General features: G+C 44.6%; 1 protein-coding gene across 4 annotated transcripts in view; it reads left to right on the top strand.

Annotated features, from left to right (window-relative positions):
- Positions 1-2,236: 2,236 nt before the first annotated feature.
- LOC147459129 (DEAD-box ATP-dependent RNA helicase 26-like) overlaps positions 2,237-23,892 on the top strand; it is a 48,814-nt gene continuing 27,158 nt past the window's right edge. For 3 of the 4 annotated variants that reach the window (XM_086510458.1, XM_086510457.1, XM_086510459.1), the window contains exons 1-8: positions 2,237-2,874; positions 17,935-18,044; positions 18,999-19,054; positions 19,214-19,435; positions 19,514-19,720; positions 19,797-19,883; positions 19,963-20,058; positions 20,137-20,355. In XM_086510458.1, the coding sequence (XP_086366584.1) occupies positions 2,507-2,874; positions 17,935-18,044; positions 18,999-19,054; positions 19,214-19,435; positions 19,514-19,720; positions 19,797-19,883; positions 19,963-20,058; positions 20,137-20,355 (1,365 nt within the window). In that variant the 5' untranslated portion in view covers positions 2,237-2,506. The remainder of the gene's footprint in view (positions 2,875-17,934; positions 18,045-18,998; positions 19,055-19,213; positions 19,436-19,513; positions 19,721-19,796; positions 19,884-19,962; positions 20,059-20,136; positions 20,356-23,892) is intronic. The other variant, XM_086510460.1, reaches the window with a different exon arrangement.

Here is a 23,892-nt window from a genome sequence, read left to right on the forward strand (position 1 = left end):
GATAACAAGGCGATCGTGCTTGGGTGGTTAGCGTGTAGAGTCGATCCTTGGAAGGCGGCGAGTTCGATTCTCAGTTGAACCCTTCCAATTTTGCTTGCTTAGTGGATGCACATCTGACCGAGGGAGGAATCTCTGAAGACTCCACCCAATAAAACGTGAAACGAGCAAGTAGGTTACGTAGGTAACCTACAACCTATGTAGGTAACCTACTGGGTCTACACGCACTATTAACCCGAATCTCCCCAGATCCCCCCGCCCCTCTCTCTCCTCTCTCCTCCATCAGTCCTCCCTCTGCGCCCTGCGTGCGCACACACACACACACACACACACACACACACACACACACACACACACACACACGCGCGCACGTCTGCTCTTCTGCTCAAAAACAGAGTCTCCCATGGCGGCAGATTCGCCTTGCTTTTCCCGAACAAGCTCGTCCTACTCCTGTCACTCCTTCAGCCCGTCAGCAGGCCTCCCAAGCTACCCACTCCTGCGCAGCCAACCCTGGCTTTGAACAGTTCCACCTGTCGCGTCTGTGCTTCTGCGAATACTCCATCGACGCAACCTCTCTCTCTCTCTCATAACACGCCTTCACTAACTCTGCTCGTCGGATATTTCCCACGACGTTTAAATTCTCTTCTTCTTCTTCTCTCTCTCTCTCTCTCTCTCTCTCTCTCTCTCTCTCTCTCTCTCTCCACCACGTGCCCCCCCCCCCCCCCCCCCCCCCCCCTCTCTTTTCCCTCAAAGACTCAACAACATCTAGTGACATTCGCGTTAATTCACCCCAAACCAGAATTGGGCACGCCTACTCGGTCGAAACTCATTTAATTAGATGGAATCTCACGCAATTCTTTTTACTCTTGACTTTATCAAGTTTGAAAGGTTTTGACTTGAAGACACTCCCACGACGATCGATCGTCGCCCCTTTGCAGAGCTCCTTGCGCTCGTTGTGCGCTTTGCCATGTCCACACACTGTTTTCTTGCGCTCCATCCAAGCTGAGGTCTGCCTTGCGCTCCGTTGGTTGTTTCACACATCTCAGGCCTTGGTGGTGTGTCGCACCACGTCCCCATTGACTGTTGCACTCCATTGCTTGTGTGCGCGATCGTCTCTCAGGTGAGACGCCTCAACCCCTGCCTACAGACAGTTTGTATAGGTACCCCAACTACCTCGTACTATGCGGATTTCTCATGCACATATTGGCGCTGGTGCACTAGGGTATGGTGGTCTGCCCCTTCGCAGGTGGACAAATGCCGCTCCCGCCTCCTGCTCGTCCTCTGCTCCGTCACCACATGCCAAACTGTCGCCTACTCTACTTGCGCGCTCTATGCCCATAGCCTACTTGCGTCTGTCGCCCCTAGGCGCCACATGCTGCGCCAACTGCCTTTCACTGGTGCTTTGCCACCTCAATTGGCATCTGGCATCCCTACATTTTTGCGAAAACTACGAAAATACTACTCCTGTAATTTGCGAAAATTCCCAAAACACTCCTCAAATTTCCAAAATTCCCAAAGCACCCCCAATATTTTTTGTCATAAATACCCAGAATGCTCTTCAAATTTTTAGAAATTCCAGAAATACCCCTGCTTGTGAGATTAATTTCCTTCAAAGATACATTGAAAAATTGTAGCTTTTCATTAGAACACTGATTGTCTATCAGTACAAGATGATAAAACTACAATTTGAGTTGGTTATGTAGGATTTGGAGATGAATTGCATCATTAACTTTAGACATAATTGCCTTTTCTGCAAGGTAATTTGCGACATAATTACATGTCAGGCACTCAAAAAAGGATCCCAATTGTCAAAACAAGAATATGCCAAGAGAAAATTTCAAGAAATTAGGTTTAATTTTTGGATTTTTACACTATTTTTCTCTATTTTGTAACGGAATTTCTCCTTTTCCCCCTTGCTGTCAACCGGCATTTTTGAAACTGAAATCGGAACGATATTAAGCTGTGACATTGGCCTTCCCCTATTCACAAGCATGCACATGAATGGCTCCTTGCTTTTCTATTAAAACTAAAACGTTTAACTTTATTTTTATATCCCTTTAAACAAAGTATCTTTCTAGATTCTACCTAAACAATTTGCTTTCCAAAATTGGGGAGACCTAACGTATTGGGTCCCAATCCGTTTGGAAGACTTTTTAATTTTATTATACACTATACATGTATACTTTTATCCTTAAAATTTTTTAAGCTACCAAATCAACAAGGGCCGCAGAGAGAGAGAGAGAGAGAGAGAGAGAGAGAGAATCTTCTGCAGTTCCTTCTTGTTTGCGCAGCTGCTATCGCGAATTTCTAAAAGCCTTAAAAATAAAAAATGTGTACAACATTTGATAGGCACCACGCCTGTATCTCTCCCTGCAAGCACGCAAGCAGTGCCATCAAATACAAAGGGGGGCTCTCACCACATATCAGAAAATAAATGAACGTGATTAGCTAAAACTTGTCTCTCTCATACAGACAGAGCAGCGTCAGTTGTGCCGAGTCGAAGCACTCCATGTTTGAGAAGAAAGGAGCTGTGGCGGTCCTTGCTGCAGTCAGAACGATATTGCGGCAAAGCGAATTTTTAGAGTTGCATTTGAAAGTCTCAACTGGTTGGGTTAGAAGCTTCCATAGCTGTGCGCAGCGTGACTCGCAGAAACAGGTGAATGCTCCATCTCAAGAAGCCATAGCCCGAGCTCAGGCTTCTGTATTTGAGATTGGAAAGCTTCTCTTGGGCTTCAAAGAAGACAGGGAAAACTTGTTCGATATTGATGAGGCTCAAAGCCCAAACTCAAAGTCCTTAACCAGCTCAAGGTTAGCTGTTGCTGCTGTGTGTGCGCGCACACACACACTGATGACACATATGCAATCATTGCACTCCCTGTAAGCACAAGCATTTTTGCAATTGAATATGTCGTCTTTCTGTATACTTATTGTTCTAATTCTACACCCACTACTTGGGGGGGGGGGGGGGGGGGGGGGGGGTACAAAATTGTAAGAGTGTCGTGTGTGTGCTATGTATATGTCAAGGTGGCATTCTGTGATGAGTGCAACGAGAACCACTATGGGGGTGCATAATGCCATGTAATGTGCCCCTGGTTCAAGCTGAAAAATACTGAGGTACGCACCCATAGTCCAGAAAATGAATTTCTACGGTGGTTGTGGAGGAATGTGATGAAGTATCCCATTGACTGATTCGAGTATGCCACAACTCCCACAAGATATTAGTCAAGGTAGTAGATGTAGGGGAAGGCTGTGAACCAAGTATATGAGCTTCCAAATATAATAATATTCCGTAGTGTGATGCAACAAATCATAGCCAAGACTGGATATTGAACTAATGCACAACAGAAGGAAGCATATTGAGCGACCCCATCTATAGCCCAAGGTCGTAAACATGAAGGCCGGATCTGTAAGAGATCCCTCGTACAAAGTATGTGGACCGGGGAATTGAAAGAGCAAGATGACCGCCTTCCATGTTTTTAATGTGCAGTGGAAGTGATTCATGGTGATAGATCAGGATGAGTGCTCAATGCGTACTCAAGTTTCCTTGTATTTCATGAGAGAGATGTGCAAAGGCTAAGAAGAGAAGAGAGATATTGTAAGTGGAAGAGAGATTGCACAAATGCTGATACAATGGATCTAGATGCTGATGAGGTTGATGGGATCTTGCACTGAATGCTGGGATCCAAGAGGCTATTGGCTGAACTCTGAAAACGCTGAGGCTGAGGGCTGGATTTCTGAAAACGCTGAGGCTGAGGACTGAAATTCTGAAAACGTTGATGAAGAAAAGGGTATTGAGCTGTAGATGGAAATGCACTTGCTGATCTGCTGCAAAATGCAAGTGGTCCTGCTGATCTGCAAACGCGAGGTACTGCTGCTTGGTACTGTGGCACTAATGGCCCATTGGTGCTCTCTAATGATCTGATGCTCGAAGGGGTGACCGGGGGCGTTCCTATATACTGCCAAAGAGTGGAGTCGAGCAGCAAGAGGAAACTCGTGAGTGACTTCTTAAATGGTTTATTCAAGGTCAACTATCAATAATTTAACTTATTGATAAGAGGAGGTTCACATGTCGAACTACCTAGGCAAGTTCTATTGACTTTGAGTCCTACAATGCTAACAAGCCTAATGCCCACTACTCACAGAAACACTTTTGAGGTTGTCCTAAACCATAGAGAAGTACATGCACATAGGGTTAGATGTGCACGTCACAACCCCCCGTTTTATGTGAGCACAACTTGTCCACATGCACATAGGGTTAGATGTGCAGGTGACATCGCCCCTTTTTATGTGAGGTATTGGTACTGAGTTGCATGACTTCCTTGTAGTCTGCCAACAACTATGGTAATTTGAGAAGAAATTTCGTTGACCAACACTGCCTCGTGGGTTCCTCCATCCTTGAACTTCCAAAAGTACTACCGTGCTTGTTTCTTTGAGCTGTGGCGAAAATGATGCAATAAAATCTGCTCCGACTCCATGACTTCGGTTCGTGGTCCTCTTCAGAAATCTCCTTTGGGGTATCTTCCTGAACCAACTTCAACCTAGAAACATGGAATGCGTTGTTGCTTCGGTACTCCAAAGATCCACAGTATACAAAATTTTTGGCCACACCCGCTTGATGAGATGCATTCCAAATGGTGCTCCGTCATTAGATCACCTGTGAAATCGGTAATAAAGAAGTCAACTACTCCTAGGTCTCCAAGATAGAAGGTGTATTGAGAGGATGAGTTCGAAGAAGCAATAGAGCGATGAGTCAACAGACTCGTGAAGACCAAGAAGTGGACCAGGAAGCAGAGTCGAGCAGCAGACCATCTCGGCTACTTGGGTCATAAATCACTTTTGAAAATGCTAAGAAGACTAAGAAGCGAGTTCGATTTGAGGATGATTTCAATTCGTCCTCATCTTCTGATATCTCTGACAGCTCTTCGACCTTCGAGTCTAGTGACGAGGAAGAAAGATCCAGAAGAGGGGAAAGATCCAGAGACATAGCAAAGGCAAGAAGAAGGCAAAGGAGAGTCGATCCCGTAGAACATCCAGGAAGTACTTTGATGGTTCAAATGAGGATTCCTCTTCCTCGGACAACTCAGAATGTGATGAGCCAATGTTTGCAAAGAGGTAGCAATTTTACTGAGCCAACCAATATGATTTCCTCGAGGATAGGAAGAAGAAACCGAAAGACTTTAAGGAGGGCAGGCAAGCAATAAAGTTTGACACTTTTTTTGGCTTTAGGGATACCCATAGAGCCCTCGCTTTCATTCAACAGTTTGACATTGCATACTCAGGAGGGCTCTATTTTGAGCACTCCAAAGTCCAGAGGGTGGCATCCTACCTCATGGGGAACGCACAGACTTGGTGGTCTACCCTGCTTCTACGGAGGGAGGCACCAACGAAGTGGCTTTAGTTTAAAAGAGTGCTCACTTCCTTATGGCTCACACTCAAGAATACGAATGTGATGTGATCACTGCTTAGAATCATTTGAGGATGACCAAGGATGATACCTTAGATACATACTGTCAGAAATTTTGGGACACTTTCTTACCGGCCTCTTTTTTCAAGAAAATTACGTTCAAGCAGCAAATCGAGCGATTTTGTTGTGGTCTATGTAAGGTGCAGCGGGGGTGAATGTTGAACTTTCCTCAAGATGAGTGCTCCGAACTGTGCTCAAGGGTTCCTTTTACTTACGGAAGGGAGAGCCTTTCGTTCCTTTACTGAGAGAGTGCAATGATTACAAACAAAGTGAATGACACTGTGAATGAGAGAGAGAGAGAGAGAGAGAGAGAGAGAGAGAGAGAGAGAGAGAGAGAGAGAAGAATATGATACCAGACGGTTTTCAAACCCTCCTCCAAGGGCTCCCTCTCTGTGGCGAGAGGTTTATGCTATTGATTGCACAAATCTGGTACAATGGTCTAGATGTAATGGACTTGCCGACGATGTCACCGACAATGACGACGAGGACGAGGACGAGGACGGACTGAAATCTGAAAATGCTGACTTCTGCTGAATTCTGACACTGTGTCGGCGAGGACGGCGGTGGCGATGACGCGACGACGATGCGCTGAAAATGCAGATGCTGAAATCTGCGGACAGCGGGCTGAAACTGAAAATGCTGGCTGATCTGACGGTACTGTGAGGATCTACTGCGGGTAGGTGAGATCTGCTAGGTTAAGGGCTGATTTTGCGGTGTCTAAGTGCTGAAAACTGAAAACGTTGATGCAATGGGGCTGATCTGTCGCCAGAAACTGCAAAATGCTAGACAAGACGGCAAGATGCAAAAACGCTAGGCATGATCTGCAATCTGCAACCGCCAAGTGCTGGAATCTGGAAATGCTGGCTGATCTGGGATGTCCAAAAACGACAGGTTGTCTTATGGCTGAAAACGCTAAGTCTCCTACCCTTCTCGCTGAGAAGGTGCACTGCAAGTCACTGGAACTTCTGTTGCCTCTTCTGCCAGAAAGTGCTAGTGCTAGGTTTCTTTTATAGATGCTTAGAAAATTGGCCCTACCCAGTTTTCCAACAAAAGTCATCGATTAAATAATAAGTGAAAAATGGATGAATTGGGAAAATGGGTTCTGTATAACGTAAAATGCTCCTGATGGGTACTGACTGTCATTCTGATAATCATGCTGTGTGCAACCAAAGGATATGCAACTACTCTAAGTGCCTGGACATGCACGGCATGGGCACAGGCTCACAAATGTGCCAGAACACTTCACTTCCTAAGCTGACTTGAACCCTAGACCCGAGATAGCTTGTCCACATGCACATAGGGTTAGATGTGCACGTGACATCCTCTCTTTTTCAAAGTGAGGTACTGGTACGGAGTTGTTTGGCGTCGAGGGAGTGCGCCAACAACTACGGGAATCCTGCGAAGAGCGCTTCGCCGGCCCACTCATGCGTGGGTCATGCGATACTTGAACTTCATGAAGGTCTGCAACGCTTGCTTCTTTGGGCCGCGTCGAAAGCGACAAAGTGATTTGTGGCTGCTTCAACGCTTCAACTTCGGCTATGGACGTAGGTCCACCTTCTTCAAGAATCTCTGAGGAGGAAAATTCCTAAAGCCATTTCCAACATAAAATCATAATCATACCCATTCCATGTAGAGTAACTGGAAAAAGACTATCCTTCCTAAATGACTGTGCATGCAATGTAGATGAAAAAAGTGACGGAGTGTCACACCGTTCACCAACCACATGCAAAAAGTTAGATCGAATCTTGACCTTTCAACCTAAACCTATCAACTGTGCAAATCACAATAGAAATGCCGATGCTTGATTGACAATCTTTCTTGTGCTCTTTTTGAGATTGTGTCATGCCAAGGAAGAGAGATGGAATGTGAATTCCTTGAATGCAAACTTTTTTTCTTTTTGAGAGTGATCCTCATACATCTGTGCTCATCCGTGAGTGAGTCATGTGCATCGTACAATATGGCATGCCAATGAAAAGGGAACACGTAAAGACGGTGACGCAAATACAAGAAATTGTCACGAATGAAACACTCGAACAATGCGTGCTGACTAATCATGCGAACACACAATACTTCCTGAGTGATTTCTTTGGACCTCGACTTGAGAGCCAAGATCGGTTCTCCGTGATTGATCGTATCTGCAATGAGGTTCTTTCTGTTAAGTCCCACGTCATGGCACTGTTATTGACCATGACTATTTTGCCAAACTGAAAACTAATCATATCTGCAACTTGATAAGTGCCTTTGTGAAAGTTATGTGTAACTTCGAGCTTTGTTCAATAAAAGATTGAATTTGTATCTGCTTTGAGTGAAATTATTGGTAAACTGACTTGAGTTTTCTGTTGAGTAAAGACCACTGGTTGGAAATCCGAAAGGTATTCCATTGGTTTGTTTAGGACAAAAAAATCCTCCTGAAGGGATGTCGTAGACTGAAACAGAGTAGTGTTTGAAGGTATATCCATCTGTAAAGGTTTATCTGTGGAAGAAGTTGTGTCCAAAGATTCAATTGCAGCGACTGAAGTCTTGCTGCAAGATTTTGCATGTTTTATTTATCCTTTGTATCATTGAAGGTAAGAACTGGTATCTTCAAGTTTAAAGAATTATCATTCACCATAACATTTGGTATCTGTTCAGAGACAAAGACTTTATTTTGCAAGGGCGGTGATGAGGCGACTTTTTCTGCCTGGATCACGACCAAAGAAGTGGTTATGTGCTTGTTGGTTGTCGCACAAGAACTGGAATCTTCTGAACCTTCAGCTTTCTCAGCGGGTATTAAGGCTTCCAATTGAGAAGGGGGAGGTCGATGGAGCTGTTACCTCTTAGATGTCTGAAGGATCCTCTTGCACAAGGAAAGGATCAATAAATCTTCAACTTTATTACCATAAGATAAGAAAGACTTAAATGTATGGCATGGCTTGCAAGGGGGAACTTGTCCAGCGTCGCAGCATTCACGATCGAGTACTCGATTAGGGTCGGATATATGTGCCACTAAGTAAGCCCATCTTGATATCGTTGATGATCCTTTGGAAGCTTCATATTGTTGCTTTTGTTGCTGATGATTCTGATAAGAAGTAGGTGCTTAGAATTGTAACTTTTCCAAGAATATTCATACTGAGACTTTTGCTGCTTGCACGAAGATACTTTGTGTCTAGTTGTCTCTGAGAAACCATGCTTTGGGTATGAAAATTTGAGTTCCGAAGCCGTTTGTTTGAGTGGTTCTTCTTGGTCGACCACTGAAGCATCGAAAGAAGATGCATGTATAGTCGGAGAAGCAGTTGGGTGACTCCGAGAAGATGTTTGTATATGCATTTGATCCAAGCGAGTGTGAATCGATGCGAGACTTGTTGAAATTGCTACCATCTGTTTTTTGAAAACTGCTATCGGATCCTCGGATAAAATATTGTCGTCGCCACCTTGTGATTTGGCCGTGCTGACTGTTCAGCGAAAGTAACTTTTTCGCCGAATAAGCTTAAGAACTGATACCTCGGGAGCGAAAACTGCGTTTGGAACGGGTTTCGGCTTAGGAGTATCGGGAATGACGATTATTTCGGGTGCCGGTAGATAATACGCCGGCAAGACCGCTTCGGGAATCTCGTCTATATACGAGATGTAAGGGAAATCTGTCCACTGATGCTCGTCGGCCATAGCAAGTGTGTGAACCCAGCGCGGAAAGGTGGCAGGAGACGACCCAATTGGCCAGCGCTGCCTCTGCAATTTACGTAACATTGGCTGGGTGCTCGTTTTGTTATTTTGTGAAGGGGTTTATTCTAGTCTTGTGCAAAATTTAGTGACATGATCTACAATGGTGAAACATTGTGTATTCCTTGAATGCAAACTTTCTATCCTTTCTAGAGTGCTTTTGGTGAGTAAATCATGTGCATCATGCAATATGGCTTTCCCATGAGAAGGTAACACACAAAGACAGTGACGAAAAGACAAGAGATTGTCACGAATGAGAGACTCGAAAAATGCATACGAACTTTTCATGCGAACAAAAGATACTTCCTGAATGGGTACTGTGGACCTCGACTCGAGAGCCAAGATCGGTCCTTCGTGATTGATTGTATGTGCAATTGGGTTGGGAACATAGTCAATCTAATCACCAAATTTCTCACAAGATTGGAAGCATGAGCTTGATGGTCACTCCAAGGTGTACTCGGTACAGACTGGAGCCACTTGAATGCTTGATGATTCTTACTAACAATGAAATCTCTATCATGCAAAAAATGCTTCTAATGCTGTAGAGAATGAATGACAGAGAGAGGGTCCTTGTTATGCAATGGCTGATTCTTTTCTGAACTGTGGGATTGCTTACTGAGGGAGACTAGGGTATTGCGTGCTTTATCCTCTTTCAAAACATGAGAGTGAGAGATTAATGACAAAGACATAATATTCTTCTCACAACAAATAACCACGGGAGAGGCACCTTCAACTGCGAGAGAGAAAGAGAGTGTTTTCATTCCAATTGACTCGTGGATAAAAACTTTTAAACCAGTGTATGCGAAAAATCATACCACATCCAGACAGAGGAGAGATGAAAAACTTAAGACAAAACCTTATGTTTTGAATTGAGACTCACAGTATGACATTCATTTATAAGTGAGGAGTGCATGCCAGGAGCAAATTCAAAGACCACAATGGGATCCATTGGAATAGCTTCTAAACGTGCACTCTTCACAAGAGATTCACTAATCACATCATGCATACTACCTGATCAAACAAGATCACAATGTGTTGACACTTCACATGACCATAACACTTCATGAGAGACTCACTAGATGATCATTAGAAACTTGGGGCACATTAATTTTCTCATTTATGACACAAACAAAAGATGTGGATTCTGTGGGTTCTTTGCGTGCTATCGTAGGACAATCTCTTTTCATGTGACCTTTACTGCGACACTGAGAACGTCTTCCCTCTTTTCCATACCCAATTCATTCTTCAAGACTTAACCAACCTCCTACTATTCCTTGAGTAGATTTTTCCATCAGGTGTCAACTGAGGGATTTCCTGAGTTTTAGCCTTTCCTTTATTATCAGTGTTAGGTGAAGAGTTCTGTACTCTAGATGTAGAGGAAGATTGAGAAGAGGAAGAATTACGGTCGTTCTTACCATTACTCTTACCATTCTGTTGATCCTGAGGGGTACTTGACTTGCTCTCTTTCGGCTTACCTTTGTTGTGCTTCATTTCCTGCGTGAGAGTGATTCTGACGGCGTTATTGTAGTCCTTTGGGTCGAAGACTTGCACATCGTATTTTATGTCTTTGTCCAAACCAAAGGGAAAAGCCTCTTTGCGATCCTCATCCGACTTACACAATTGAACACCAATCTGCAAAATATGGTTAGAAAAAGACATAACAAGAGTTTCATTTTGCTTGAGGCCTCGCCAATCTTCTTTCAACCGATCAAGGTACTGCGGTGGCATAAAACGAGCCTTGAGCTTGTCTTGGAAGTCAACCCAACTAAAAGACAACGATTCGCTATCCGCGGCATGATCAAGGTGCTCGGCCATCTGTGGATACCAATTAATGGCATCACCCGATAGATACATGGCAACAATCAAAACTTTGTTGTTACTGTTTTTTTTATTGGTTGCAAAGTAAGCTTTAAATTGATACAACCAAGAATGAATCACATAAGCATCCATCTTACCATCATACTTATTGAAAGTAACTTCTTAGTGACTGGATTGTTGGAGCTTTAAATTGATACAACCAAGAATGAATCACATAAGCATCCATCTTACCATCATACTTATTGAAAGTAACTTCTTAGTGACTGGATTGTTGGGGTCGTCTCTACTTGTGCTACGGGATGACTCGTTGGCCTCCTTGAGTGGCTCGCTCTTCATGGAGAATACCTGTAGGACCAACTCTTTCATGTGTCGGTCCCGCTGCGCCTCTTGCTCTAACTCCATAGCTGTCCGCTTTTCTTCAGTTGCTATGCGTTGAACTTCGCGTGCTCACGCTCAAGCTCCATAGCTGCCCTCTTTTCTTTAGCGGCTATGCGTTGAGCTTCGCGTGCTTGCTCACGCTCGAGCTCCATAGCTGCCCTCCGTTTTTCACGTTCTCTGTCCATTGCGACGTGCTGAGCCTCTTGCTGTAGCATCATCTGCATCATAGATTTGACCAAAGTCTCCATAGGATTTGGTGCAATCCGTGGCATAGATGGGGATGGAGGAGGATCTGGAAACCATCCTCGTGGTGTCGGGACTTCTTCTTTTGCAATTCCACTCTCATCACCTTTACGTAGAGTATTCATTCCGCTTCTGGTGATGACCATGCACTGAGTGCTTGGGTACTTGGTGTACTTGGGCTCTTGAGAAAGAGAATGATACCGAGAGAGAGAGAGAGAGAGAGAGAGAGAGAGAGAGAGAGAGAGAGAGAGAGAGAGAGAGAGAGAGAGAGAGAGAGAGAGAGAGAGAGAAGATTGACACCAGATGGGGTCCCAAACCCCCCCTCCAAGGGCCCCCCTCTGCTTTAGATTGCACAAATGCTGTTACAATGATCCAGATGCTGAGATGCTGATGGGATCTTGAGGTAGATGCTTGGATCTGCGAGGCTAAGGACTAGAACCCAAAAACGCTAGGGATTCTAGCTAGGATCTGCAATGGCGACGAGCCTATGGGCTGATCTGCTATCGCCGGTGGCGACGATGGGCTGAAAACTGAAAAATGCTACTTCGGCAAAAAACTGAAAACGCTGGCTGATCTGGTGAAAACGCAAGAGTTGCTATTGAGGTACTGCGGGTACTTTGTACTTGTATTGCGGGTATTGACTTATTGCTCGAGGCAATCCAACTTAAAAACCCACGATTTTTGAAATGGTGCAAAAATGTCACTTATTAATAAGTTAATGAACTACTAATAAGAGGTGATTCACATGCATAGAAAAACGTAGGCTTGGTACTAATGCAACTGTATGGGAAAACTCCCCAAAGCATTCATGTAGCAGACATTGGCTATGCTTACTTGCAATCAGAGGGTATGCAACTAATCTAAATTGCTTGGACATGCACGTCTTGCGTACAGGCTCACAAGGGTGCCATAACACTTCCTAGGCTAACCCAAACCCTAGAAATAGGAGTTGGCTTGTCCACATGCACATAGGGTTAGATGTGCACGTGACAGAACATTTTGTCACAATTTCACTTTCAGATTGTGCATGTTCAAGGACATAAAAATGTGGTGGCGGATGCACTGTCTCGTAAGCCTTTGGTTTTGGCTATTCCGGTAGTTCATGATCACAACTTCGAGGATATGGTAGATCAATACGCCATTGACCCAGACTTTGCAAACATCTTTGACCGGTTATAGAGTGGGGAAGCAGTTGCGGGCTATTTACTCAAGGAAGGCTATTTGATGCAGAAGAATTTGTTGTGTGTTACACAAACATTAAGGAATAAGGTTTTGACAAAGTGCCACTGTCCACCTTTTTCAGGCCACCGTGGCATTGAGACCACCTTGAAAGGTGTGGAGCGGTTTTTCTATTGGCCGAAGCTCAAAAAGGATGTGGACAACTTTGTTTGTAGTTGCTTGATATGCCAAGAAGTCAAGATCGACAGGCATAAGTCACCAGGACTTTTACAACCTTTACCTATACCTAGACAACCTTGGAAAGTATAGCAATGAATTTTATTTTTGATCTTCCCAAGACTTAGAGTGGGCACGATGGCACTTGGATAGTCATCGATAGATTTAGCAAGCAAACTCACTTTATTCCAGTCAAGAAGATGGTTAAGCTAAATCATTTGGCTAAACTGTTTTGTCTCGCAGATAATTTGACTTCATGGCATGCCTCAGTTTATAGTTTCAGATAGAGATCTCCATTTTACTAGCTTGTTTTGGAGGGCAATCTGGGAGAATATTGGTACTCGCTTATAATTCTCGTCCTCTTTCCACCCGCAAACAGATGGGCAATCGGAGATTGCGAATTGAGTAGTTCTAGACTCGTTGAAGTCTTACATCTCTGATCAGAAAGCTCAGTGGAAAAAGTTTTTGCCCTTGGTGGAGTTTGCCTACAACAACACAGTACATACGTCTACGGGGAAGGTGCTATTTGAGATCATTGAGAGTGCTAAGAAGGTTCCACCTATTCTAAGCACCAAGGATAAGATTTTTGAAGCACATCAGTATATTTAGGATCTAGAGATTGCTTTCGTAAAGGTGCGAGAGGCTCTTGAGAAGTCTCAAGCAAGGCATAAGAAGAGAGTAGACAATCATCGACGTGACTTGCAGTTGAAGGAAGATGATTGGGTGCTTCTATGGTTTGAGAAGGCACGTTGAAACGAAAGGGTAAGGAGTGACTTTTTCCAAAGTTGAGTATGAGATACTATGACCATTTTCAGATTCGGGAAAAGATAAACGATGAATCCTTCAGACTGAAGTTATCAGACACTTGGAAGATTCACAATGCATTTCATGTGAGTCTATTGAAACCTTTTGAAGGTGAGGTGCTAGTGGACAGGGAGCCAGAGGAGCAGCTCAAAGTGGAAGAGATAGAGGAAATTCTCATTCCATAACAGGTCTTGGCTCACAAGGAAAAGAAAATGAAAGGGATCAAATGATAGTGCGTTTGAAAATCCCAACGATTGAAACTGACGTACCAATGGATAGGCACGGCTAGTGAGGCTACCCACAGGGCCCAGGGTACAAGGAAAGAAAGAAAAGGGAATCAGCTGGTAGATCAGAGAATTCCCGAGATCCAGATGGTAGTGCCGAGGACAAGGAGGCCAGCAGGGCTACCAGCAGGTCAAAGGGCACAAGAATAGAACATAAAGGTAAGCTAGGTCCACCGGATAATTTGGTCAAGGGTACTGTCACAAAAATACGGAAGCGTAAACTGACTTTTAATTGTACTTCAAATACTCAAGAGAATTAGAGAGAGAGAGAGAAAGCTTGACACTTCATTGGGGACCAGAAGATGGGCTGGTTTCCCCCCATAAAGAGAATATCTTTATTACTAAGGGAGAATCTTTACAAGCACAGGAACGGGGCGAAAGCCCGTCCTCTATTCTTTCTTGGTCTTTTTATGCTTCTGACTGAGAGAGTAGAAGAACTGCTCTCTGACTACTGAGAGGATCTATCCTCTTCTACGAGATTTTGGGAAGCTCTCGTAGGGGAGAGTCTACCTTCCACAAAACTCATCGGAAGCTCTCACGAATGAGGGTCTATCTTCCGCTAACTGTGCCACTTTGGACGTAATCATTCCTGCAATCAACCAACCACAGAAACATGCAAAACACACACACACACACACACACACACACGCTTGCTGTAATTTTCTGCACATAACCAGAAATTGTTACCTGAGCGCGTTCCAATGCCAAAATGGAGGTCCTTTTCGTGATGGAAATGCTCCAAACTTGGTGTATGCGTGGAGTGGGTAGTGGGGAATGAGATTCTATTAAGACTTTGCTGAAATTCACCCTAATACAAGTGATTAGGGGCTGAAAACAGGGAATTTGCAGCAGCTAGACAAGGGAGAAAGAGAGTTTTCTACTACTTTACGCGATGAAACTTCTCCCAAAGCTGCATGCAACCATGAGAGGCCTTGTTCTAGGTGATGGGTGCTCAGAGGCTCCACATACACCACAAGGTGCTGCTCTCAAGCTTCAATGGAGAGCTTCACTGCGTAGAGGATGGTCAACTTGGGGGGGGGGTAGTGCACTGCCAACCTGGCAAGAGGGGGAGGGGCTGCTCTCTTATAGCCTCCCAGAAGAGGGGACGCTAGCATGAAGAGAGGGAGTGTGAGAGAGAGAGAGAGAGATTGCATGGGAAAGTGTGCCAAGTGGCACACTTACTTTAAAAATTAAAAACCATTCAACTTTTGACTTTAAAAATCCTATGCTAGTTAATGAAATGTGCAATTAAGTGCACAACTGCACACATAGATGCAACAAATGAAAATGTTAGCTGCTTCCTAGCGCATTGCCGTACCAGCAATGCTCTGGCATTACCTGTTCGCACTTGTTCGGCCATTTGGTCCAGTGAAAATCATTTAAGATACTTTTAACTAACTTATCCTAAGGCCGTAAAATAATTTGGCCTTAGGGTTAATAGTCTAAGGACCCCATCTTATTCCTGTGCTTGCACTAGCGCACATAATTTTCTGAGCCTGTAATCTGAGGCTATTATCTACCCCTTCATTGAAGACCCGATTTCCCAATCGCTAGGGCTTCAGGGTATTTTCTGCTAGGGTCTCCCTGAGGTGCACTGGCCCAAACTTGGGCGCACCTGAGGCCCCAGAACTGCTAAATCTATTTTGATGTGCACACAACTAATTAGATAATTCTTTTCTCGTAAATAAATTAATTATTTACAAAGTCTGACTTAGTTACAGGTACTTTTTGGCCCTCGATGCAAAGTGGATGAAGAGAACCTCACAAAATTTTCTTCAGAGAGAGCTGTACCTTGATGCTTTGGGGCTATTAGTTTTATGTATGCCAGAAGTTCCCGATGAATCAGCAAGGTTCAATCTAAGCACCCAATCATCTTCCTTCAAGTGCAAGTCATGCCAATGCTTGTCCGCTGCTTTCTTATGCCTTGCTTGAGACTTCTCAAGAGCCTCACACACCTTTGCAAAAGCAGTCTCCAGATCTTGAACGTACGGATCTGCTTCAAAAATCTTATCCTTGGTGCTTAGAATAGGTGGAACCTTCTTAGCACCCTCAATGATCTCAAATGGCGCCTTCCCCGTAGACGCATGTACTGTGTTGTTGTAGGCAAACTCCATCAAGGGCAAATACTTCTCTCTGTGAGCCTTTTGATCAGAGATGTATGACTTCAACAAGTCTAGAACAACCACTCCATTCTCTATCTCCGATTGCTCATCTATCTGTGGGTAGGAAGAGGACAAGAATTGTAACTGTGTACCAATATTCTCCTAGATTGCCTTCCAAAACAGACTAGTAAAACATGGATCTCTATCGGAAACTATAGACTGAGGCATACCATGTAGTAGAAATATCTGTGAGACAAACAGTTTAGCCAATTGATCGGGCTTAACCGTCTTCTAGACTGGAACAAAATGAGCCCATTTATTAAATCTGTTGATGACTGTCCAAATGGCATCATGCCCATTGCCCACTCTGAGTCTTGGGAAGATAAAAAATGAAATCCATTGCTATACTTTCCCATGAACAGCTAGGTACTAGGTACTGGTAAGGGTTGCAAAAGACCCGGTGCCTTATGCCTGCCAAACTTGACCCTTTGACATATCAAACAAACTCGTCACATGCTTTTTGAGTGTTGGCCACAACACACGAAGTTTTATTCCGCATCAAATAGCCTTTCATGAGCGGATAGCCCGCAACCATTTCCCCACTCTGCAATCGGACAAAGATGTCTAAAAGTTCTGGATCTGTGGCGTACTGATCTACCATATCCTTGAAGTTGTGGTGATGAAGTGCTGAAATAGCCAACACCAAATGTTTATGAGAGAGTGCATCCGCCACCACACTCTCGGTCCCTGATCATGCACAATCTGAAAGTGAAATTGTGACAAAATGTTTGCCCATCGCATTTGCTTGTCTGAAAGCTGTTTCAGAGACAAGAAATAGCGCAAACTCGGATGAGCGGTGAACATTGCAAAATCGGCTCCAAGTAGAAAGTGTCGCCCCTGAGTAAGAGCATGGATAACTGGCAAAAGCTCCTTCTCATAAATCTGTGTACCGCTCTCATAAGCTCAAACTGCGACCACATGCATCACAATGTACCTCAAATGGCTTTTGCAAGATTGGCAAAAGAAATACTGGCCAGTTGTCAACTTCTCCTTGAGGGTCTGTGTCAAAGCATGTAGAGAAGAAGCAACCTCCACAATCTTTGAATGAACTGTCGGTAGTAAGAGCACAAACCCAAAAAGCTTTGAACTTCATGAACATTCTTCAAATCGGGCCAATCTCTGATGGTCTCAGCCTTGGCCGGATCTATTTTGAAACCCTTCGCAGAGACGATGTGTGCAAAAAGTGGATCTCGGGTAAGGAAAACTCGCTCTTCGTCCCATTCACCACCAACCGATGTTGCCTTAGTGTCTGGAAAACCTGTAACAGGTGGTGTCGTTGTTTTGCCTCATTCTTGGAGAATACGATGATTTCGTCATAAAAGGTGCCCACAAATGACCTATACTCTTGAAAAATCTTGTCCATCATCCTGGTGAACGTCGCAGGAGCATTTGTTAGACCAAAAGGCATCACCAAATACTCGTACAATCAAAAAGACGTTCTGAATGCTGTTATAGACATCCCCAGGAGCAATTTGTATGTGATGATAACCACTCTTCAAGTCAATTCTATTGACATAAGTAGAACCCTCAAGTCTTAAACATTTGTTTCTACCTTCTCACATATGGGTTGTTGGTCACTTATTGTTTTTTTTATAAGTACAATTGTTTAATAAACTAACTTCAATGCGCTATTAATACTTGGTACTTGACCAATTTCTGCATAGCATGCTCGCTGATACTCTTCTTGGGTCAGTTTTGACGAGGTTAGCCTGTCGCCGCTATCACTTAAGGCTTTACATGATGCGTTTGGCTACAAGACAATGACCCCCATGCAAGAAGCAACACTCGCAACAATCTTGCAAGGTATAACTTTTAGTTTATGCTTATAACATTCTTCTTGTTTTTTTTATTTCCAAAGAATGAGATTGGTGTAAAATGTTTGTATTGACTTGATTGATCCCTGACCTTTAAAGGCTACTTGATTGTCTCAAGGACCAGTAAAAGATATAAGCACAGATTTCCAAACGTTGGCATGCACGTGCACACACATACATGCGTGCACAGAGGGGGTGCTTTATAGCTTAAGGGCGCTTTAAATTGGTTCTTGCACACGGCCTTGTTATCGAGCTATTGCCATCTTTGACAAGTGGAGGGGAGGCATTATGATGTGTCTTTAGGAGGTGGTCTTGCGATTGGAGTCAGGACTCTAAATTCCAGTCCTGGAGTTGAGCACATGTTTTTGATATTGGGAGAAGTCTTGGCCATATCCATGGTTTTTTTCTTTAGCAATCCTTGGTATTCTCTGTCAACAATTCATGATGGAGAAACGCTTCAGAGGGTCTATGTTGTCTTCTCTGCTTTCTTTGTGGAGGGCAGGGCATGTTAAAGCCAGGTGTACCTGCCGTAGTGTGTCCTATGACCAGAGACAGGAGAGCAAGAGCAGGAGCAGATTGCATAGCAGGAATTGAAGTGTGGCTCATTTGGGGAGCATAGATCTGATAATAAAAGCTGTCTGCTAGACTTCGCTGCATTCTCTACATGGCCCTCACTAAGCAACCTAAGGTCTTTATAAATGTACGGGTCTACGCGCATGTGCTTACTGTAATACTGGTATTTTCACCTGATGTTTTTCAAATGTTTCCTCAGTTATCATGTTTGGTTTTTAGAACTTGATTATTATCCGATCTTGCTGAGATTAGTTATGTATTCTTTCGTGGAGTTGGCTCTCTATTTGTGACTAAGGTTTCAGTCCAGCGAACGGACTGTGAGTGAATTTAGTGATTTGACTTCTAACAAAAATTTGCCTAATCTCTTCAGGAAACGATGTCGTGGTTAAGGCAAAGGCAGGCAGTGGGAAAACACTTGCATATTTGGTAAGGCAGTTTCGTTATCTTGTAATTGTAAGTGTTGAAACTTTTTCTCTTTCAATCCTGTTGAGCTTTAAGGTGCATCGGTTGCTCACTATCTGAACTTGCATACTCTTCGTGACTCACTTAGTAGTATAATGTACTGCTATATTTATATTTTCTCAGCTCCCAGCCATAGAGGTGCTTTTGGAGGCTTGCCCAAGCAGTCAAAGGGCTGGAACTGATATTTTTTCTCTAGTCCTATGTCCTTCACGAGAGCTTGCTCTTCAAATCTTCACCCAAGCTCAAACATTATTGAAGTATCACACAGATTTCAATGTCAAAGTGTTAACTGGAGGCTTCCGAATATCAAAGGAAAGAGAAAAGCTTCAATGCAGCTCTTGTCCGGTATAAACCCTTGGTACTCTGCAATTCTATTTAAGGTTATCTAGGGTTACGGTATCCAGTGATGCCTCTGCTGTTCAGATTGTTGTTGCTACGCCAGGACGTCTCCTTGATCATCTAGAGAAGACGGAAGGTTTCAAAGAAAGATTGGGGAAGCTCAAAATGTTTGTCCTCGATGAAGCTGACCATGTGCTAGATGTGGGCTTTCGAAAGACTGTGGAAGGAATTTTGCGATACTTACCTACAATTCGTCAAACTTTGCTGTTCTCAGCCACGATTCCAAAAGAGGTAATCATCTTTGTTCTGAAAGTGTATTTTTCACTTTTGATGAGGTTTGTTTAATATATAAATAACTTCTACACAGATACAAAGCATTTCCAAGATAGCCTTGAAAGATGGTCATAAATTCATTGATATGGTGGAGCTCAGTGGCAGTACTATTCATGAACAGGTGTCAATTTGTGTATATATGTTGTCTGGCTATCCCCATTTTCTCTAGAGCTGTTATTTACAAAACCTACTGAAATCAGGTGAAGCAAAAATGCATAGTGGCGCCAGTTGAAAAGCATCTCCCAGTATTGCATGAGGTTTTCAAGGAACACATAACGCTTAACTCAAATTATAAGGTTTCTGTTTTTTCCATTAAATTGGCCTTTGTCTAACTTGTATTCTTCATATCTAATCTGTGCCCCTCTTTCCTACAGGTTCTTGTATTCTGTATTACAGCAAGAATTACTGCCTTCATGCATCAACTCTTCAAGGATCTTGGTTTTAACTGTTGTGAGATTCATTCAAAGAAGGGCCAAATGTCACGCTTTCATACGTCCAAGGACTTTCGAGATTCAGAAGGGGCAATGATTATGTTTACATCAGATGTTTCTTCTCGTGGACTTGATTATCCAAATGTCACTTTAGTTGTCCAGGTTTGTAAAGTTTATGTCCTCGTCGGATAGATCTTTAAGGTCTCTTGGGATAGTTTCTTACGATGTTAAAATTCTCTTCTTCTTCTCTCTCTCTTTCTCTCTCACTCATGCAATTGTTGTTAATACACTTACAAATATGCCAAGTGAGGCCATTGAAAGAGAGTTGAAAGAGTGCAAAGTTCACATGGAAGAGTGGAAGAAAGAGAAGAGCTCACTTCTTGAATGGAAAAAGAGGGAGGAAAAGGCGAGGGAACTAGAGCGCAAAGAGTTCCGGGCTGAAATTCAAGCTCTAAAAGGTAACATCTCAGCCCTTCGGAAGGAACTTGCCGAAACTAAAGAGAGAGGATGCCTTGAAGATGGAGAAATTCAGCCATCAATGATAGATGAGCTGAATATTATACGAGCGCAAGTCAAAGAGATAAAGGAGGAAGGAGAAAAGAAGACCTCATGGGTGGAGGTTTTCTCCAAAACGCAAAATAAGGTGGAAGAGGCTGAAAAGTGGATTGAAGTTGTCAAGAAGGGGAAGGGCAAGGACATTCCGGCTACACCCGACATAATCAACAAGACACTTGAAGAGGAACAACGAAGAAGGGTACGCGCTCTACACGTCGACGAAAGAGCAAGTCGAATGGTGGGCTCAGCGGGGTTGCGCGAGGGGGCTTCGGATGAGTCCCTCTGTGGCGGAGCTGGAGCCTCCATCTGTGTCTACTGCTGTGGCGAAGAAGCGGTCGGTGAAGGCGCTCTGCAACTGAGCCCGCCGAGCACTGCTTGAAGTAACAGAGATGCAGAGCCAAGTGCAGGTCCTTCAGGATTGACGAAGACCGGGGGGGTGGGGGAAGAAAAACGGCAGCAAAGTGAGGAAAAAAGGGCAGCAGGGGGGGGGGGAAGAAAAACGGCAGCAAAGTGAGGAAAAAAGGGCAGCAGGGGGGGGGGGAAGAAAAACGGCAGCAAAGTGAGGAAAAAAGGGCAGAGGGGGGGGGGGGGGGGGGGGGAAGGAGGCGTGAGAAGGGGGGCGCTGCGGGGAGGCAGCGCGAGGCGAGGCTGCAAGCGGGGGCAGGAGGGGCGGGCTGGAGTGGCTGGCGCGCGTGAGCGGGCGGGCAGGCAGGGCGGCAATGCGAGGGGCAGGCAGGGGACGGGAGGCAGCAGAGGGGGGGGGGGGGGGGGGGGGGGGGGAGCGATGGCGCAGAGGGGGAGGGGGGCGAGCAGTAGTAGCAAGCAACGTCCTCATACAATAGACTGGACGTTTCTTGTACATCGCCATCTGCTATTTTCCTCCCAGCGCTTCAGTATATGCTTCACCTAGAGGACAGTCTTCTTACTCTGTACTTGATGATGACATTTGGGAGTTCTCCAGGGATGGAGACATCATACTATTGGGGGATTTCAATGCCCGTACAGGCAGTTCACAGACGGTTTTCTATGACACCGCAGAGGAGATGCTCAGAGAGCTAGAGCCAGAGGAGATGGGGCTTGAGAGATGCTCACATGACAGAGAGCATACAGAGCATGGAAGATACCTCAGCAAGATGACGACTACTCACAGTTTAGCCATACTGAATGGCTTACCGACCTTCCCATCATCTACAGGTTTTACTTGTTTTCCACACAGACATGGGGCCAGTACTGTAGACTATGTTCTGACACATCCGAGCTTTATCTCTCACATTCAGGATTTTACAGTGGGGCCAAGGCCTGTTGGGATAGCAGTAGATCATGCACTTTTGACATTATCAGTTTCCTTTGAGTACAATATATCTCAGGCTTCACGGGGTGGTAGACATCCACGCTATACTTTTACACCAGAGCTGACTCAGTCTATGCAGAGGAGATACGTAGACTTTTTATGCACAACAAGGCTAGTATACACAGGGGAGGAGATCACATCTATGCTGACAGTGACATTACATGGGGCAGTGACAGAGGCATACCCACACACTCAGCTTGGTCAGAGACGTCGTTCTGGGCACATGCCTCAGAACAACTGGTATGATGAGGAGTGTCGACAGAGGAGAGCTCAGATCCAGCAAAAGCTTGCATTGGGAGTGATCACCTATAGACAGTCTCATATTGCTACACGACGACTAGTACGACGGAAGAAGCGAGCTTTCTTTGGTCCAGATGGAGCAGGATTTATATCAGCTCTTCCTTAGTAGAGATTCAAGAGAGGCTTGGCGTCTATTCCATGAGCAGTTTCTCCCACCAGTGATTACTTCTACGGAGATATGGGGGCATTATGCAGCATCATTATACACTGTACCTGGACAGCCACCACTACCAGATCCACCATAGCCATGTCCGGCTACGAGCACCTTCTTTACCACTGAGATGGTAAAGGAGGCCATTGACAGGATGAAGACCAGACAGGCACAGGATCATGAGGTTTTGGTAGTAGAGCACATTATACATGCTAGGGACTTGTTGGCAGAGATGCTTGCACGGTTGTTCAACCGTGTCATGTGTGAGGGCTTTCCTGTGTCTTGGAGATTGTCTACTATTGTACCTATCTTCAAGACAGGAGACCCCACAGTGCCGGGGAATTACCGTACTATCATGGTAGGACACACATTGGCACGGTTGTATGCATCCATCCTTGAGCATAGGCTGAGCAGTTGGGCCGAGACTATGGGCATACGGGCACTTGGACAAGCTGGTTTCCGGAGGAGTTTCTCCACATTGGATCATGTCTTTACACTCAGAGCTATCATTGAGGAGGGTCGAGCACATGGTAGACGGATATATTGCAGCTTTGTGGACTTCTGCAAAGCTTTTGACACAGTACCGAGGGCCAGATTGATGCGCCGACTTATGGAATTGGGGGTACCCACAAAGCTGATATCGGGGATTATGGCATTGTACAGTTCAGTGATGGGTCATGTACGCACCCTAGAGGGGATATCTGACATAGTTCACTCCACTATCGGAGTGAAACAGGGATGCCCATTGTCCTCTACTTTATTTGGTATGTATGTTGATGAAGTCTCTGATTATATTGACAGAGGAGGAGATAGAGGTGCTCAGCTTGCAGGGACATGGATCCCTCTTTTATTGTATGTTGACGATATCGTGTTGATATCAGACTCACCAGAGGGTATGTAGAGACATTTGGACGCATTACATAGTTTTGCAGGGGATAGTGGATTGTTTGTCACCCTTGGTAAAACCAAGGTCATGGTATTTAATACCACGCCACAGTGGGTCAGGAGATCAACACCTACATTCACATATGGTCAGGATAGTATGGAGTACACTGATGCGTATACATATCTTGGGGTGGTCTTTAGTGGACCGAGGTTCACACTGAAAGTGACAGCAGACACTAGATTGACTCGTGCCTATGCAGCCCTAGGCGGTTTAGAGAGGATTTGTTCGCAGGTTCAGTTCCAGGAACCTCGAACAAAGCTCTGGCTCTTCGACACTTTGGTCGCTTCAACTATGCACTACGGGGTTTAGGTTTGGGGACCATTTGTTGACAGTGCTGGATGGAGTAATATGGAGAGGCCCTTGGTATCTATGATTTCTAGGCTGATTAGAGCCAAG

The sequence above is a fragment of the Adiantum capillus-veneris genome, chromosome 4, assembly GCF_014529385.1.
Source record: "Adiantum capillus-veneris isolate H3 chromosome 4, ASM1452938v2, whole genome shotgun sequence".
NCBI lineage: Eukaryota > Viridiplantae > Streptophyta > Polypodiopsida > Polypodiales > Pteridaceae > Adiantum > Adiantum capillus-veneris.